General features: G+C 41.9%; 2 protein-coding genes across 2 annotated transcripts in view; one reads left to right on the top strand and one right to left on the bottom strand.

The window, feature by feature from the left end:
- Nucleotides 1–569, bottom strand: part of LOC135525926 (RAC-alpha serine/threonine-protein kinase-like) — a 47736-nt gene extending 47167 nt beyond the window's left edge. The window contains exon 1 of the mRNA XM_064953900.1: nt 421–569. The gene's annotated coding sequence lies outside the window, so the exon portion shown is untranslated. The remainder of the gene's footprint in view (nt 1–420) is intronic.
- Nucleotides 570–3858: 3289 nt separating this feature from the next.
- Nucleotides 3859–10808, top strand: LOC135525925 (zinc finger and BTB domain-containing protein 18.2-like). Its single transcript, XM_064953899.1, has 2 exons — nt 3859–3990; nt 5345–10808. The coding sequence occupies exon 2, from the start codon at nt 5359–5361 to the stop codon at nt 6931–6933; it is 1575 nt and encodes a 524-aa protein (XP_064809971.1). The 5' UTR covers nt 3859–3990; nt 5345–5358; the 3' UTR covers nt 6934–10808.
- Nucleotides 10809–16945: the final 6137 nt, after the last annotated feature.

The raw sequence follows: 16945 nt of genomic DNA, 5'->3' as shown, positions 1-16945 counted from the left end.
ACTGAGAGTTCCTGTAGTAGGTGACTTGTATGAAATTAAAGTGCAGTGAAAACGTCACAAACATGTCCGGCCTGCCTTGTAGGCCGTCGCAAAGACTGGCATAAGAGTCCAGTTCAAAAAGCTCCCAATAAATTACAATGTTAAAATAACCCATTTTAGTATTGTTTGAGGCACAACCTATACTAAGGTTAAAGTTTGAACACTTAACTTCACCAGTAAAAAAATAACTACACCCGGGAATAAACTGTTTTCACGAATGGACTTCAATTTAGGCGCACATTTAACGATTTTAGACTGGATATGGGGCCTAGCAGGGCAGCGTGAGTGAGAGTAACCGCATCCTATGTAATACAATGGGACCTACCCTCTAGTAGCAGTAGACCTCACAGTCAACACGAGAAACAAAATGTAGGCATTTACCTGGACAGGATTTCAATAGTGTGTCCGTTGCATTATAATGAGCTGTTTCGTCGATTTACTTAGTTGTTAAATCCTTCAATAATCTGGACAAAACGTGCTCTCGTTTACTCCGTTTTCCTCGCCTTTCTTCCACTACACCTCCCAAACGTTCTGCCTACAATGCTTCTGTGGCATCCCCCAGGTCCTAGCTCCGAGTTTCCCGTCAGCGATCCACAGAAGTGGCTACACAGAGCCTCGCATAGGCCAACATTAACATAGGGTACTCTAAAATATTCTGAATATATGCTTTTTTTCCTCTATATTTGGAGATAATAAATATTTGTATATAGGTTGAGACATCAGAGGCATCCCATTCTAAAACGTATATTGTTTTGCTTCATTTTCACATAATTTCACCTGTTGTCACTTTGACAGTGTTGTCATCAATTTGATCAGCTGATCATTTATTTATTTTTATTTAACCTTTATTTAACTAATCATAACTAAATCAAAAATTATAACCAACAGTTAGCCTATCTGATCAAATATCATAACCTTCTGATCCAATGAGAATGTATATTGTATTTGCACCATGTGTTTCTTATTATATGAACAAAGGTTCATATTAATGTATTGCCGCATATGATACTACCAGTCCTATGTTTAGCATTAGACATATTAATGTGCTGCCTCCAATAACACATTTGTTTTGACAGAGACTTGTTGAAAGGTTGCGTAATAATTGAGTAATATCACAACGGCAGGCGGGTGGAGGAGGATGGGGCTACTGGCAACCCTCTCCTTTTGATGAAGCATTTATTGACCCCTGCCTCCCCCTCCAGTTCTGTGCCATTTCCCCTCATTGTCACTTGAACTGTAAATTAAATCTTCACAATTTGAAACAGGGCTGACCATCTGTAGGCAATAACCTCATAGAAGCAGGGCTGACCGACTGTAACCAATAACCTCCTGTTGTTGTTTTTCAGTGATGACTTTGTCCTCCCTGGATTGAAACTTTGCACTAGTGGAGAGTAGTGTAGTGGTGTATCCTACCATGAGATGTTACTGATCTATCTTTCATAAGGTCAAAGGACAATTTTTAGTTTGCTCTACCAGACAAGCATAAATTCTGCTTCCTCACGGCCTGTCTCTCTTTTCCTCTTTCTATCTGTTCAAAAACAAAGAGAAAAAGCTAAGCAGAGAGTGTACCTGTGATCTGACATAAGCTATTTATGTTTCTGAATAGCTATTGACTCACATACTTTGCTTAGCATCAAATCTGTTTGGTGCCAAATGATATGGTTTGGAAAAACCTGAATACCGCATTCAATATTTGAGATAATGTAAAAAGATATATAGGATATATAGGAGCATCGAAGTGTACAGCTTCTATGTCAAAGCAAAGGCTCAGATCAAGAGAAAGTCTCAAGAGATCAAGAGAAAGTATGATTTTCATACAGTTAACTCTGCAGTGTCAACCAATACCATTCATGATAAAACAAAACAAAACCACAGTTGCTTTTTTATTAGTATAACAAATTGTTTGACACAAATAGTAAATAGTAACAATTAGGCAGAATGCTTAAAATGTATAATCCCTCAAGTAAACAGTGGTCATTTACATCCAGCCCCCTGATGAGTCCATTGGTCCAAATGAGTGATATGGTTCAACTGTGCCTGGCTGAGCTGGCTGCAGAGGAATGCAGGGTCTTTGTCTGAGTGAGGAGTGGTTCTGGGTGAGAATGCCATTGATGATCGCAAAGAGGAGGAATTAACCTCCAGAAAGTGTTTTTTCTCAGAACTGGATAAGAATCTTTAACCATGGCCTCTTCTGACCAGTTCCTGACATTTCTCGTCACATTACTCATTTCCCTCTGTGTCAAGGGGCAAAGAGTAGCCGCAAATGGCCCTTCAAAACACACAACAGCTGGAACATAGGGCAAAGATGACTGAAGCAGTTGCAGGGTGGGTAGGGAGGGGGACACAAGATGAGCAGCTGCACCTTGAAGCCCCTATCTGTACTGTACTTTATAAACTCCAGCAATTTAAGTGTTCAACGAATGAGAAACTTCTTTACCTCAACATATGTATTTAGAAAATAGTATCCCATTGAAGGGATACTATGAGATACCATTTGTTTTGTCTCAGATCAGAATATTTAGCTTAAAATTATGATTAACTATTATTTCTTCACCTTTTAAGCACAGAAACGTGCACACAGCCATAGACCTACGCTCAAATGTTCCAAAATGCAATTAGTCAGAAAACACTATTCTAAAATGCTCACTGCACATGCGAGCGGTTTCATGGACAGAGATAGAAATATCCATTTGAAATGTTGAAAGAGGGGAGATCTACAGAGAACAGGAGAGTGCATAGGAGAGTGTCTTTATAAAATATTTGCCTCCACGTAACTGTGGTGGGATTTGGCCAAACACCATTTCATGTGTGCTATAGAAACATCACTAACCAAACAACAGTGCTAGGTGCCTGCACAGTTGAATTAAAGGGTAACTACACAAATTGTTTGACATTTCTTTGATTTTTCTCAGACCTCAAAAGTGGTATCCTGATGTGGTTTAAGCATTGTTATGGATTTAGGACACCCAAGTTTGTTGTTTTTCTATTAAAAAGCAGAAAATGTTTGGAAAAATCTGAAACCTGTGGATTTCTGATGCAGCTGACAGTCTCATTAATCTATTTCAATAGCGGGCCTACTTACACAATACAGCTTGGGTTGTCCTGACTGAGAGAGACCAATATGAGATTGATCATTTTAGGTCATTCAGAGTGTGTGTCACTGTTTGTCATAGAATTTTTCTATGACCGGGCGGGTCGTTTCCTTCACTGGGTGGGTCGTTGGAAAATGTTTTGCCAAAGTAGAGTATACCCACTTCTACCACTACAGCACTGCTTGTGATCAACTCCTCATTGAGAAATAAACATGTTCATTGAACAGGTTCTATCAGTCCAAAAGAAAAGATCATATGTGTATATGTTCTCATAGATGTGACAGAGAGTTGGGGTTATGGCAAGTTGCAATAGCTTCATGGTTAGATGTATTGGGGCCAGGGAATTCCACCCCATCCAATATAAATTGTACCAACAAGATAAAATACATATCTGTTGGAATAGCCTATCAAATGTATTGTTCTGACTCCTTCTCAGATTCAAATATATAGAACCGGAGCATAACTGTCTCTTCCATATAGACCTACATTAAAGACAAGAAAGACATTTCTCAAAAACGTTGGCACATATTAAGCACATAAGTCTTTCAAAGCGTCAATCAATTTCCAGGTGGACATATTCCAGAAAAGGGAGATGGATTTAGGTCAAATTGTGTTATCAAGGAACATTGCTACTTGCTGCCTCTGTGCGAGTTCATGCAGTAGTACAGAACGTATTGTGGTCGGCGTTATCGCGAGACTGGTCCATTAACAACCTGCTTGACACACAGCACTGAGTGCAGCTTGCCTGCCTGGGTCGAACTGAGCTAAAGAAACGACAGGAGAAGCTGCGAACATCTGGCCTAACATCATGAAAGGACCTCGGAACATTTAGAAAAACACGGTGACTTGGCAAATATCTGTAAGTATTGCGTTTTGACAATAAAAATGTTGAAACCGAAAGTTATAATACACTGCGCTACCGCCGTGCAGCTCAGTTGGCTTGGTCAGCGACAGTTGCTGAGTTCCTTTGCTGTTAAAGGCTTCATGCCATGCATTACGACCATGTAGGCTTATCTTCCTGCGTTCTTGCCTGCCTGTAGTTTTCCTTGCGTTAAAACAGGCCAAACTAGTGTGCGTTAAGCAAATTATTGTATGGTCGGGTTTATTATAGGTTAGGCCTAATTAAAAGTATGCTATGGACATTGATGTTTGTGCTTTTCGTCTGGTCTATTGCTATTTTATTTACTTTAAATGTTGTTACACCAATATAAAGTTTTTTTTGTATATAAAGTATGGTTGACCAGTGCGTAAATTGAACAACGGCTGTTATAAAGTTAACCACATTGACTGTTGTCAAGTGTTTTTTTTTTGTTACTTGAATAATAGACGAAATGTCGGAAAAAGTTTAATATTTTAGTGCTGGGACTGATGCAACCTCTGAAACAAGTTTCTCTTTTGTACGTAGCTCGATTCGGAGTAGGCTAACATATGGTAAGGGGAGCACAGCTGGAGGTAGCGTTTCCATTGCGGTGATGTCAGAGTAGCTGACTCCACAGCTTGCAGTGTATTTAGCGAACAGAGCACCAGTTTACTCACTCCCCCGAGCTTTTTTCTTAACCTTGCCCGATGGGCGAGTGCTGGTATTCACAAGCCTGAGTGTTTGTTCGTTTATTTTGCGTTCTAGGTCAATTGAACGGTTCCTCATGATTGTTCAGTGATTACGAACAGCCGAATAGACAGAGTTTAGGTCCGTGTGTGCGACTGTGCCCGGTCCGTCCTGTCCGCATTTTCATGGTAAGCGCAAAAACTAATGATCAACTAATCGGACTGCTGTTGGTCACTGGAGAGAAAGGTAGGAGACGTTTAGTTACTGGATAACACTGATAAACAGACACCGCAAGTTGTAATCAAGAAATCTGAATAATATACAAATGTTCCATTGATTTAGTAGGCATATTGATGCGTAAAGAAGTCGATATGAAAAGGATATTTACCAAATTGTAATGGCGAAATTAAGTCCGATTATAACTTTTTTTTGTTGACAACAATATGTGGAAGTCTTCCGTTTTGATTGCCAATGTTTGCTTTGCAGTGATTGACTACTTTGTCGTTTTCTGCAAGTTTTATTATTTTTCCTGTACATTTTCTTTGGGGTTGGTATACTTTTGTTTGTAGTTGTTTCAAACACCAGATGAGTTGTTAACTCTCTGTGGCACCCTCTAAATGGCTGCATTTCGTTTATTCAATATCCAGTTTTTCCTGTTTTTCATCAGGTTATGAAGGAAGAATGGAGTTCCCAGACCATAGCCTTCAGTTGCTGCAGTGCCTGAGTCAGCAGCGTCACCAAGGTTTCCTCTGTGACTGCACTGTTCTCGTTGGGGAGGCGCGATTCAAAGCACACAGAGCCGTGCTGGCCTCATGCAGCATGTACTTCCATCTCTTCTACAGGGACCAGCCAGACAAAAGGGACGTTGTGCATCTGAACAGTGACATTGTGACAGCCCCGGCTTTCAGTCTGCTCCTTGAATTTATGTATGAGGGGAAGCTGGAATTCAACACTCTGCCAGTGGAGGATGTCCTGGCTGCGGCCAGTTACCTTCACATGTATGATATAGTGAAAGTGTGCAAAAGTAAGCTGAAAGATAAGGAACTATCCACCCTGGATGAGAAGGTTAGCGAGGGGATAACACTGGAGAACTCCTCAGACAGCGAGCTGCACAGCAAGCAGCCAGGGCCAGGCCGGCGAGAGACACAGACACAGCAGCAGCACCAGAGAGCCCCCCCGGGAGAGGAGTTTCACATGGACAACAGCAAAGTCAGGCTGGCTGTCACAGATTGTGATAGGTCTGCACAGAGCAGGCAGAAGGCAAATGGTCACCCTGGCAGGTCCCCGAACCTTGTAGATGTCAATTATGTGTCAGCAGAGGCCGAGCCCTGCGTCCAAACAGCTGGAAAAACAAAAGCTGATGTCAGTAGTTCCACAATATTGTTGTCCCAGAGGTCCCGGGCTTCAGATGACATGGACTGCGCTCTGGATTTGTCTTTCAAGCCACTGTCTAGCAGAGATCCCTTACACCCCTCCTACGTCTCAGGACAGCTGGCCCTCGACAGCCAGCAGCAGGGCACTGAGCCACTTGTTAAAGACGAACACGACTTGCTGTCAGAGCAGGAGGACAGTGAGCCGATGAGCCCGGAGAGCCAGCGCTTTGGGAATAGCGCCAGGAGCTCAGTGGTGACAGGGTTCACTGCCCTCTTCCCAGGCAACAACGGCTCCACGGCGGCCCTGCTCTCCCAGGAGGAAGACCTGATGGAGGAGGGGGAGAGCTGTGGGGGAAGGGAGGGCACGAGAGGCAGAGAGGGCGAGGAGAGAAGGGGGAGGCTGCTGGGGGACAGTGAAGAGGAGGATGACCTGGCTTCCTCGGACATCTCCACTTCCAGTGGGATGCTCCTGCCCCCGGGGCAACAGGTGTGTGTGTGCCCACTCTGCAGCAAAGTGTTCCCCAGTTCCCATGTGCTCCAACTGCACCTCAGCTCACACTTCCGCGAGAAGGACGGGGCACGCTCCAAGCTCTCCCCTGACGGCTCTGTTCCCACCTGCTCACAGTGTGGCAAGACCTTCTCCTGCATGTACACCCTGAAGCGGCATGAGCGCACACACTCTGGCGAGAAGCCGTACACCTGTGGCCAGTGCGGCAAGAGCTTCCAGTACTCTCATAACTTGAGCCGGCATGCCGTGGTTCACACACGTGAGAAGCCTCATGCCTGCAAGTGGTGTGAGCGGCGCTTCACCCAATCTGGGGACCTGTACCGCCACATCCGGAAGTTCCACTGTGGCCTTGTCAAGACCCTTGCCATTGGATAAACCCCTCTCACCAGTGCCATGAAATAAGACAAACGTTTTATCACTCCCTGAGTACTACTGCGTATACTTTTCTAGTTATACATATTTACAAATGAATAACAACATAACCTTTTGGAATTCTACTCTGTGGCATTTCTTAAGTTAAATTGTAGCAACTTTAGAATGCACAAAACTGGATTTCACTGGAAAGATGTTGGGCTTTGTCATTGGACTATATGATTTAGTTGCACAAAACTAACATGCTTTTCAACTCAAGCTGGATATTCTGTATGTTAAAGGTGGACAAATCAGTTGCACTTGTCTATTTCTGTATTGGTACTGCAAAACTGCTGAGCTGGATGAAGAGTATTCTGCTAAAAGAAACATTTCTATGTACATACCTTATGTGCAAGGAAATTATAGCACAATATCCTGAATGGATGAACAACGTCTGAGTAGTTAGTGCACATGGGGAAGGAGAAACAAAAACCGTCCAAGAGTAGCAGTATATTTTCTTTTTTAAATCCAATCTTATTTATTAGTCTACCTGCTTAATAGGAACAAATATCAAAAGGCACTGAAAAAAATATTTGAAGTTGGAATACTGGATTTTTTTTGGGGGGGATAGCTAGTATTTAAATTTTCTTTATGGTAGGAATGAAGCAGACCACATAAATAATGTTACCTAGAATAGAGGACTAAAAGAAAGATGAGTGGCAAGGGTTTTTAATATCATAGTAAAATGGAGCTTGTCCTGAAGGAATTAATTTTGCTGCACTGGCCTTTCAATGTTCATCACAGCTTGCTTAGAATCAGGCTGCTGAATGAACATTAGAAGTGAATTGTATAACACTCTAGCATGATGCATACAGTTTCACTATGAAGTGAAAGAATGCCTGTATCACTGGTGCCTACTGAAATTCTTGACACTCCTGTTGTTCTCAGGCAAGCATGGGACCTCTTGCCATCAATACAACTAATCTGTTGGCCTTCAAAAACGTGGTTAGCACTTTCCGTTTACAGTGCATTAATACCAGGAAATAACTTGGTCACTCTGTGATAGTATGCCAGTTGACTAACCAGTGTACTTAGAAAAATGTAATAAATGTGCCATAAATCAAGCTTTTATTGATTAACAGTTGACTTCTATTTAGTAAGTTCAATTTCTGGGTTAATTTTCTGTATTTCAGCACTGTAAAAGAAAGGGTAACCTCATGTGAATATTCTATTGCTGTCCATGTAATAATGCTGGAGACATGCCCTGATAGACAGGGCAGAGAGTGGGTGAGGTGGTAAATATATACTCTGTGTGCCTCCGTGCTTCTCTGAGGAGATGGTGTACTGTGGATATCTTGTCGCCACGCTGTTCGTTCATCAGAACTTCATCAGTTTATTTTGCCCCTTGCATTTACTCTTATACTGTCCTGTCTATTTTTCTGTTAATGTTGAAGTACTACTGATAATGTTTGAGTGAAACCTTTGGTGAAACTTAGCTTGACAGAGTCCTTGGACAGAATATGTACTTTATGAGCCTGTTATGTGTTGGAAGGATTTCATTATAGTTGGGTTCATTTTGATGATATACATATGGATTCCTACAAGGTGAGTAGCACTAAAAGTCCAAGAAATTTGTTTAATCTGTCCTGAGAAGACTTGATCAGAATTATTTATTAGTTTAACTTGGTTCAGGGTTTACTTTAGGTGTGATCTGTTAAGATGAGCTAATTTCTCTAAGCTTGAAAGACTTTTGATGTCTTTCCTTGGCATTGGGGCTGTTTTTATTACTTTCTGCAAATCCTGTTACTGTAATGAATTGGTCTGTTAATGTATCTTACACAGAAATCTTTAAGTATTCAAGATTTGTCTCACCAACCGTAGCGAAGCACTTGTTTTGAGCATGCATATAGTTTCAACACTGATATTGTCTAGGCTGCTATTTCTTACTATTTGTATATTTAATGTAAATATATATTCTATTTATCAGTGTCGTTTCTCTTTATTACAAGAACACATGTAGAGTTGAGAAAGCAAGGTGTCTTATGAAGGCTTCAATCTCTTAGGGAAGAGTTCATGTCTTCCCTCCCCCCATTGATTTGGGCTTCCTTTTTCCTGTCTCACTCCAGTGAATTTGGTTTCCTTTTCATATTTAAGGTCTCATAGGCCATCTCTTCACTACATATCAGAAAAGGGAATAATATTGCTATGACTGCTGTTCCAGCAGAGGAAGCAGTTATTCACAAGCCCAAACACACTGATTATGGTATAGAATATCTATAGAATTCCTACAATACGAGCATTGTTCTCCTGTCCCAGGTAGTTCTCAAGGGATAATTTTTCATCTCTGCTTTCGCTGTGGGGAAAAAGGCTGCATAAGTCTCTCTTTGCACTTTTCGTATTGAATGGAGCCATTGGAATGTGAGAAATGCATTTAGCAATGGGAGATCTGGGAGACAGTAAACAGGTGCATTGTCTGGAGGCATCAAAGAACAGCCCTCAATTCCCAGCATGCATTAGATAAGTGCTTACTTGTTCTTTTATGTGGAGAGGATACCACAGCGACTCCATAGCATCTTTATCAACACAATCTCTCTTTAATTGTTGGTATTTCAAGAACCTGTTTGATTTGAGGTATTGCAACACTGATTAATCTGATTTTCATAATAGGAAAAGTAGGTAGGTAGTATTTATTAACATCCAGTTATACCTGTTTCATCATCCACCCACTGGAATGAGTTTCCCAATATTTCATGAAGCTGTGTGTTTTCAGAAATGTCATGTAGTGTTAACAATGAGTGATATTTCAATCAAAAGACAGGAATGTCGATTCATTCGTGTATTTTTTTCTCACTCTTTTGAAAGGATTTTTTTTTTACATGATGCCGTTGAAACAATGATTTATTGTTTTTCTCATGTACACATGCAGCTGTGCAGGGTTAGAAAACTATGTAAAATCATCTTGCTGGTTCTCAGTCATTATTTATATCTCCAGGATCATCACAAAATGTGCCTTGCAGACATAAGTGTTGCACCTGGAGTTGCCCTTTTTTGTACACTAAGTTTGCCACAGACTGCTGTGATGACCATACAAACTTCTGTTAATTATTATTTAAAAAAATTCATGGTATCAAAATGTCAACAAAGCCCATTGTTTCTTCCTCCTTTTAGAGATGAGTTTCAGAATTGGAGTTCACTACTGTTAAATTCATTGAAATCTTTGTAAAAGTTTTTAATCTGGAATTCAATGTAATGTTAAGCAAACTGAACACAGTTATTTGTTTTGTTTGGCTCTAAGCCAAGTCCATGTTTAGGAATGAACGTAATTGTGTTACATATGATGTCATGTTTAATGTGAAACACTGAGATATAGATTTAATTTATGTTTGAAAACTCATGCCGGTGCTCCTGATCGTGGGGTTACGTTTTCCTAATTCATGCTATAGGATTTTATGGTCTAAAACTGAGTATTAGGTTACATTTAATACTGGAATTTTGTCTTTGGCAGGTTAAGACTGTGAAATTGTGTATATTCATGAGAAATATTTATTGAATTGTTTCTTGTGCAACATTTGACTGTCTCAATTTTGATTTGTAAAATGAACGATGCTACTAAATGTCAATGGAAATCTTTTTAATAGAATTTTTAGAAGTGCCATTAGAATGTAATATAATTTTTTAATAAGAAAGGTATATTTTAGTAATCAATTGCTTCTGTGTTAGTGGTTTATAGATTAGGGGACAATCTTATGCAGAATTTACATTGTAGAACTCTGCAATTTATTTGTTTGTTTTTGTGTGCGTTTTGTTTGCGCTTTCCGAGTGTTCTTGTGTGTGTGCTGTGGAGATGTGACAATCTTGAGTTAGGTCTTTTATTAAAATTATGCATAGATTAAACAGAACCCTTTTCTGTGACTCTTGTGGATTTCTTTCTTGTGTTTCCTCAACATTGTCCATGTGCACAGCTCTGGCCACTTCTATTTAGTTCTTCAATCCTGTGTTTTGTTCTTTACTGACAGTCAAACTAAACAGAGACAGGATTTCCCTCCATAAATCTGTATAATTATTGTCATGGGAAATTGAAGTAGTAATACCTACTTGATTTTTCCAGTACCGACCTTTTAGATATTGTCAAGGAGAGTCTTCATTGTTGCCTGCTCACAAGCAACACCCGATCAGTGTGGGGGTAGTGAGAGGACTGTGTACTGACAACACAATGTGATAATACTGTGGGTCTTAGTCTCTTTCCCATTGAACCCATAAGCTGCATCCAAGGACAGGATCTTTAGCGGTGGCATGTCATTATTCCAGAGTTACTGACAATAGTCCGCAGAGAAAATACCTATGAATACTTTCAATTGTTATTTATCCTTATATTAATCACCTTCCATTTCCTTTTAATGAAAGTAAACTTAAACTTAAAATGCTGGATTCATTTACATACATGAGCAAACAAACAAAAAGATCCATGAGTAATTGGGGATCTCCATTCCAATTCACTGGTCATTTTCTTTGCAGAGGGGTCTTAATTATTCCCCCACTGCACATCTAAAGAAATCCAGCTGCTCTGCTATGCATTACCAATAGGGATGAATTGGGAGTTCCCACCATCCTCCCCCACCCAGCACACCCATTCTGTGGTGCTCTGACAAGGCAGCATCCACTCAGCCCCCATCCCACCCCCGAACTACTGCCCCAACCTTGGCCTCATCCCACCACTATTGTGTGCGTGGGTAGTAGCTCAGCTGCTCCCATTGTCTGCACCTACTTTATGCACAGACAGACGAAACTGCGGTGCTGGCCAGCCATCCACAGCACAAAGAAAATAAGGTCCTCCGAAGATCATTCATAAACACCCTGAACGGCCTCCTGTACAGTACCTCCCAGTAAATAAGGGCCCTCACACTGTAAACATTACTTCAGTTCTCAGGGATTTCACGTCACGATCTGGATGTCACTTCTGCACTAGGCCATCACGTACAGATTTCTATCTACATGAACCAAACCGGAGAATGGAAAGTATGGGCCATGTGATAAGGAATAACTGTGGATGTCAGGGCTGTGATGTGTACCCTTGAGTTAAATGATAGAATAGTGAAAACTTTCCTGGTAAATTTAGATGGTTTTTGACCTCTACAATACTCTTTTATTTATTCCCCAGTTTAGAGGCAGACTTGGGGGAAGTTGCGATGAAAGTTGTAAGTGTCCACCACCTCACAAGGCCAGCGGTGGGAGCCCTTGACCTCTGAACGGACTGCCAGGGACAGCTGGTGTGGCCCGTGTTTATTTATTTATTTCTTAACAAAAGACAGGTGGTCAAACTTGAAAAGGGCACACACACACTCCCAGCAACAAACAGCTTGGTACAAACATCCAGTCTCGATTCTCTTATCAAGACACTCATCTGCGGCATAGAGATTCTTTTCACTCGCAGACAAATCACCATCACATTGCTCTCATGGAGAGACAGTAACAATGAACTCACAAACACATTGTGGAAAGGCTCTCTGTTTTAACATGGTGATAAAATGATTTTTTTCCCTCAGTTTATTTGTTCACATAATTGACTTGGTTACATTCAAGTTCCCCGACAATACATAAGTTACATTAAGAAGTTGAATATATGAAGGAGCGAATTAGTTAGACAGTTGTAAACATAAAACATATCACTGGTTTTCAGTTCATGCTGGGGTTCCCTTGTTTGGAGTGACTCGTCCAGGGAGTGCCAAGACAGTGTGTCCTTGGTCCACTGCACAGCTGCCACTTACTCACACTCAATGACGCATATTTATAGCAGCAGTATCACTGGGCTCGGCGCTCGCACTCTGAGCACAGCTGGTCCCCAAAAGAATGGGTGAAAGACAAAGCCACACGCTTCCACTGCAGTTGATGTCCAAGTCTGTCCAGTCTTAGAAGGAAAACAGTGACCTTTTTCTTTAGAGTACCAGAGGTAGGGATGTGATGAAAACCTGGTCATCTCTACACCCATCGCAAGACCCTGACAGCTGCAGGTTCTCATTTTAAGGAGTGCATTAACACAATGTCATTATAGAGTTCAGAGAGAGCAAAGGGAGAAGACCCCCAGCGCTGGCATCCACCTTTTAATTAACGGAATATTTCAAATAATTATTTTAGATGACAGACAGACATGTACACTGCAATGTGTTTACTAGGATGGCTAGGATTTGAACCAAGTCTACTACTTTGAAAGGCTGTTTATGGCACACCAACTCCATCATCCCAGACACTCTAGACCTATTACAATTTGCATACCGCACCCAACAGATCCATAGACGACGCAATCTCAATTGCACTCCACACTGCCCTCACCTACATAGATAGGAGGAATACTGTATGAGAATGTATTCAATGACAACAGCTCAGCGTTTAACACTATAGTCCCCTCCAAGCTTGTCACCAAGCTGGGGACCCTAGGACGAAATGCCTCCTTCTACAACTGGGTCCTGGACTTCCTGACAGGCTGACCACAGGTGGTGAAGGTAAGCAACATCACCTCCGCCATGTTAACCCTCAACACGGGGGGGGTGTGCTTAGTCCACTCCTGTACTCCCTGTTAACCCACGACTGCATGGCCACGCATGACTCCAACACCATCATCAAGTTTCCTGATGACATTACGGTGGTAGGCCTGATCACCAGTTCTGATGAGACAGCCTAAAGGGAGGAAGTCAGTGACCTGAAAGTGTGGTGCTAGGACACAGCCTAGTCTCATAGGCTGGATGTAATTTTGTAAACATAAATCCGAGATACTCAAATTAGTATGACACACTACATGACCAAAAGTATGTGGACACCTGCTCGTCGAACATCTTATTTCATTATCATGGGCATTAATATGTAGTTGGTCCCCCTTTGCTGCTATAACAGCTTCCACTCTTCTGGGAAGGCTTTCCACTAGATGTTGGAACATTGCTGCGGGGACTTGCTTCCATTTAGCCACAAGAGCATGCGTGGGGTCGGGCACTGATGTTGGGCGATTAGGCCTGGCTTGCAGTCGGCGTTCCAATTAATTCCAGAGGTGTTCAATGGGTTTGAGGTCAGGGCTCTGTGCAGACCAGTCAAGTTCTTCCACACTGATCTCGACAAACCATCTCTGTATGGGCCTTGCTTTGTACACGGGGGCATTGTCATGCTGAAACTGGAAAGGGCCTTCCCAAAGCTTTTGCCACAAAGTTGGAAGCACAGAATCATGTAGAATGTCAATGTATGCTGTAGCGTTAAGATTACCCTTCACTGGATCTATGAGGCCTAGCCCAAACCATGTAAAACAGCCCCAGACCATTAATTCCTGCTCCACCAAACTTTACAGTTGCCACTATGCAATGTGGCGGGTAGCGTTCTCCTGGCATCCGCCAAATCCAGATTTGTCCGTCGGACTGCCAGATGGTGAAGCGTGATTCATCACTCCAGAGAATGCGTTTCCACTGCTCCAGAGTCCAATGGCAGCGAGCTTTACTTCACTGCATCCGACGCATAGGCTGCTTGGCCATGGAAACCCATTTCATGAAGCTTCCAATTAAGAGTTCTTGTGCTTACGTTGCTGCCGAGAGTCAGTTTGGAACTCGGTAGTGAATGTTGCAATCGAGGACAGATTATCTTTATGCACTTCAGCACTCAGTCCCGTTCTGTGAGCTTGTGTGGACTGTCACGCGCCGAGCTGTTGTTGCTCCTAGACGTTTCCACTTCACAATAACAGCACTTATAGTTGACCGGGGCAGCTCTAGCAGGACAGAAATTTGACAAACTGACTTGTTAGAAAGTTGGCATCCCATAACAGTGCCACGTTGAGTAAGGCCATTCTACTGACAATGTTTGTCTATGGTGATTGCATGGCTGTGTGCTCAATTTTATACACCTGTTGTTAGGTGTGGCTGACATTGCCGAATCCACTAATTTGAAGAGGTGTACCACATACTTTTGGGTATAGTGTATGTAATGTTTGGTGTGTTTAAATAAGACAGATGGTGACTTAAGGCAACAACTAAAGTGGGGTGGTTGGTCTGGGTGGATAGGTAGGCATTTAACATGAATGTCTAGGAACCCGAGGGTTGCAAGTTCAAATCTCATCACAGACAAGTTTAGCTAATTTGCAACTTTTAAAATACTTACTACTTTTTAGCTACTTTGAAACTACTTAGCATGTTAGCTAACCCTTCCCCTAACCTTAACCCTTGAACCTAACTCCAAAACATAACCCTAACCCCTAGCCTAGCTAACATTAGCCACAATATGTTACGAATTTGAAAAGCTTATGGTATGTTTTGCAAATTGTAACGTACAAATTGTAATTTGTAACATAATTCAAAATGGGCGATGGACATCCACAAATTAATACATACCATACAAAATGTAACATACAGTATCATACTAAATTGAGTGTCTCAGATTTACGTATAGAATAATACGAAATGCTCTGAGACCAGGCTGCAAGACAACTTCTTCCTCGAAGTCAGTAAAACCAAGGAGCTGATCGTGGATTACATGAAATGGAAGGTGCGATAGGAGGATGAAAAGATTTGTCATAAGCACTCAAATACTCAAAAAGTTCTACAGCTACACAATTGAGAGCATCTTGACTGGCTGCATCACTGCTTGGTACAGCAACTGCACCACCCTCGATCTCATAGCGCTACAGAGGGGGGGTGTGGACAGCCCAGTACATGACTGGGGCCGAGTTCCCTGCTATCCAGGACCTTTATATCATGCCGTGTGAAAGGAAGGCCTGGAAAATTGTTAGACTTCAGCCACCCAAGCCATAGACTGTTCCTCTCTGCCTCCAAATGGCCAGCGGTACCTGAGCTAGTCTGACACCATAAGGCTCCTGAACAGCTTCTATCCCCAAGCCTTTAGATTTCGAATTAGCTAATAAAAAGGTTACTCGGACGACCTGCATCAACCTTTGTTTTTTGCATCGACTCTACTATGCACACTCACTATATGCATGCTCTTCCAGTGGCGGTCAGTGCCGTTTATGATAGGATTTATTTATTTATTTTCATGAGCATGGTCTTATTTCTATTAGCTAGCATCCCTAACATAGCACCTCTGTTTGAGCAGGGTGTTCCAGTAGTCTAAACTAGCTAGCCTAATTTGCTAGCTAAGTAACGTTGTGTAACTGAAAGTTACTTCTTTAATTTTGGATAAAATTAACGTGTTAAAAACTGTTTAACTACAGTCTTTCTCTTTGAGTCAACTACTCACCACATTTTATGAACTACAGTACTAGCTAGCTGTAGCTTATGCTTTAAATACTAGATTAGTTCTCTGATCCTTTGATTGGTTGGACAACATGTCAGTTCATGCTGCAATGGCTCTGATAGGTTGGAGGACGTCCTCCTGAGGTTGTCATAATTACTGTGTAAGTCTATTGAAGGGGGTGAGAACCATGAGCGTCCTAGGTTTTGTATTGAAGTCAGTGTACCCAGAGGAAGACAGAAGTGAACTGGTAGGTAGCCTAGTGGTTAGAGTGTTGGGCCAGTAACTGAAAAGTTTCTGGATCGAATCCCAGAGCTGACAAGGTAAAAAAAAAAAATCTGTCGTCCTGGGCAAGGCAGTCAACCCACTATTCCCCGGGTGCCGTGGATGTTGATTATTGCAGCCCTCTGCACCGCTCTGATTCAGAGGGGCTGGGTTAAATGCATTCAGTTGTACAACTGACTAGGTTTCCCTCTGGCACCCTACAGAGTGCTGTTGAAGCTACTGTAGACCTTCGCAAAAGTGTTTTAATCAATTATTTGGTGAAGTAATTATATTTAGTACAGTTTTATCTAAAAAGGTAAACTTTTTATATATTTTACAAATTTTATTTTATGGAATTCACTGAGGATGGTCCTCCACTGAGAAGCATCCTGTGAACTCTACACACACACTGACACCAACACCCACATTCATACGGACTCTAGACACACAAACAATCAAGGCTCCCAAGTGGTGCAGCGGTCTAAGGCACTGCATCTCAGTGCTAGAGGTGTCACTACGGAGCCTGGTTTGATTCCAGGCTGTATCACAACCGGCCGTG

Source organism: Oncorhynchus masou, chromosome 32, assembly GCF_036934945.1.
Source record: "Oncorhynchus masou masou isolate Uvic2021 chromosome 32, UVic_Omas_1.1, whole genome shotgun sequence".
NCBI classification, from domain to species: Eukaryota; Metazoa; Chordata; class Actinopteri; order Salmoniformes; family Salmonidae; genus Oncorhynchus; species Oncorhynchus masou.
This window is presented reverse-complemented; position numbering and strand designations above follow the sequence as displayed.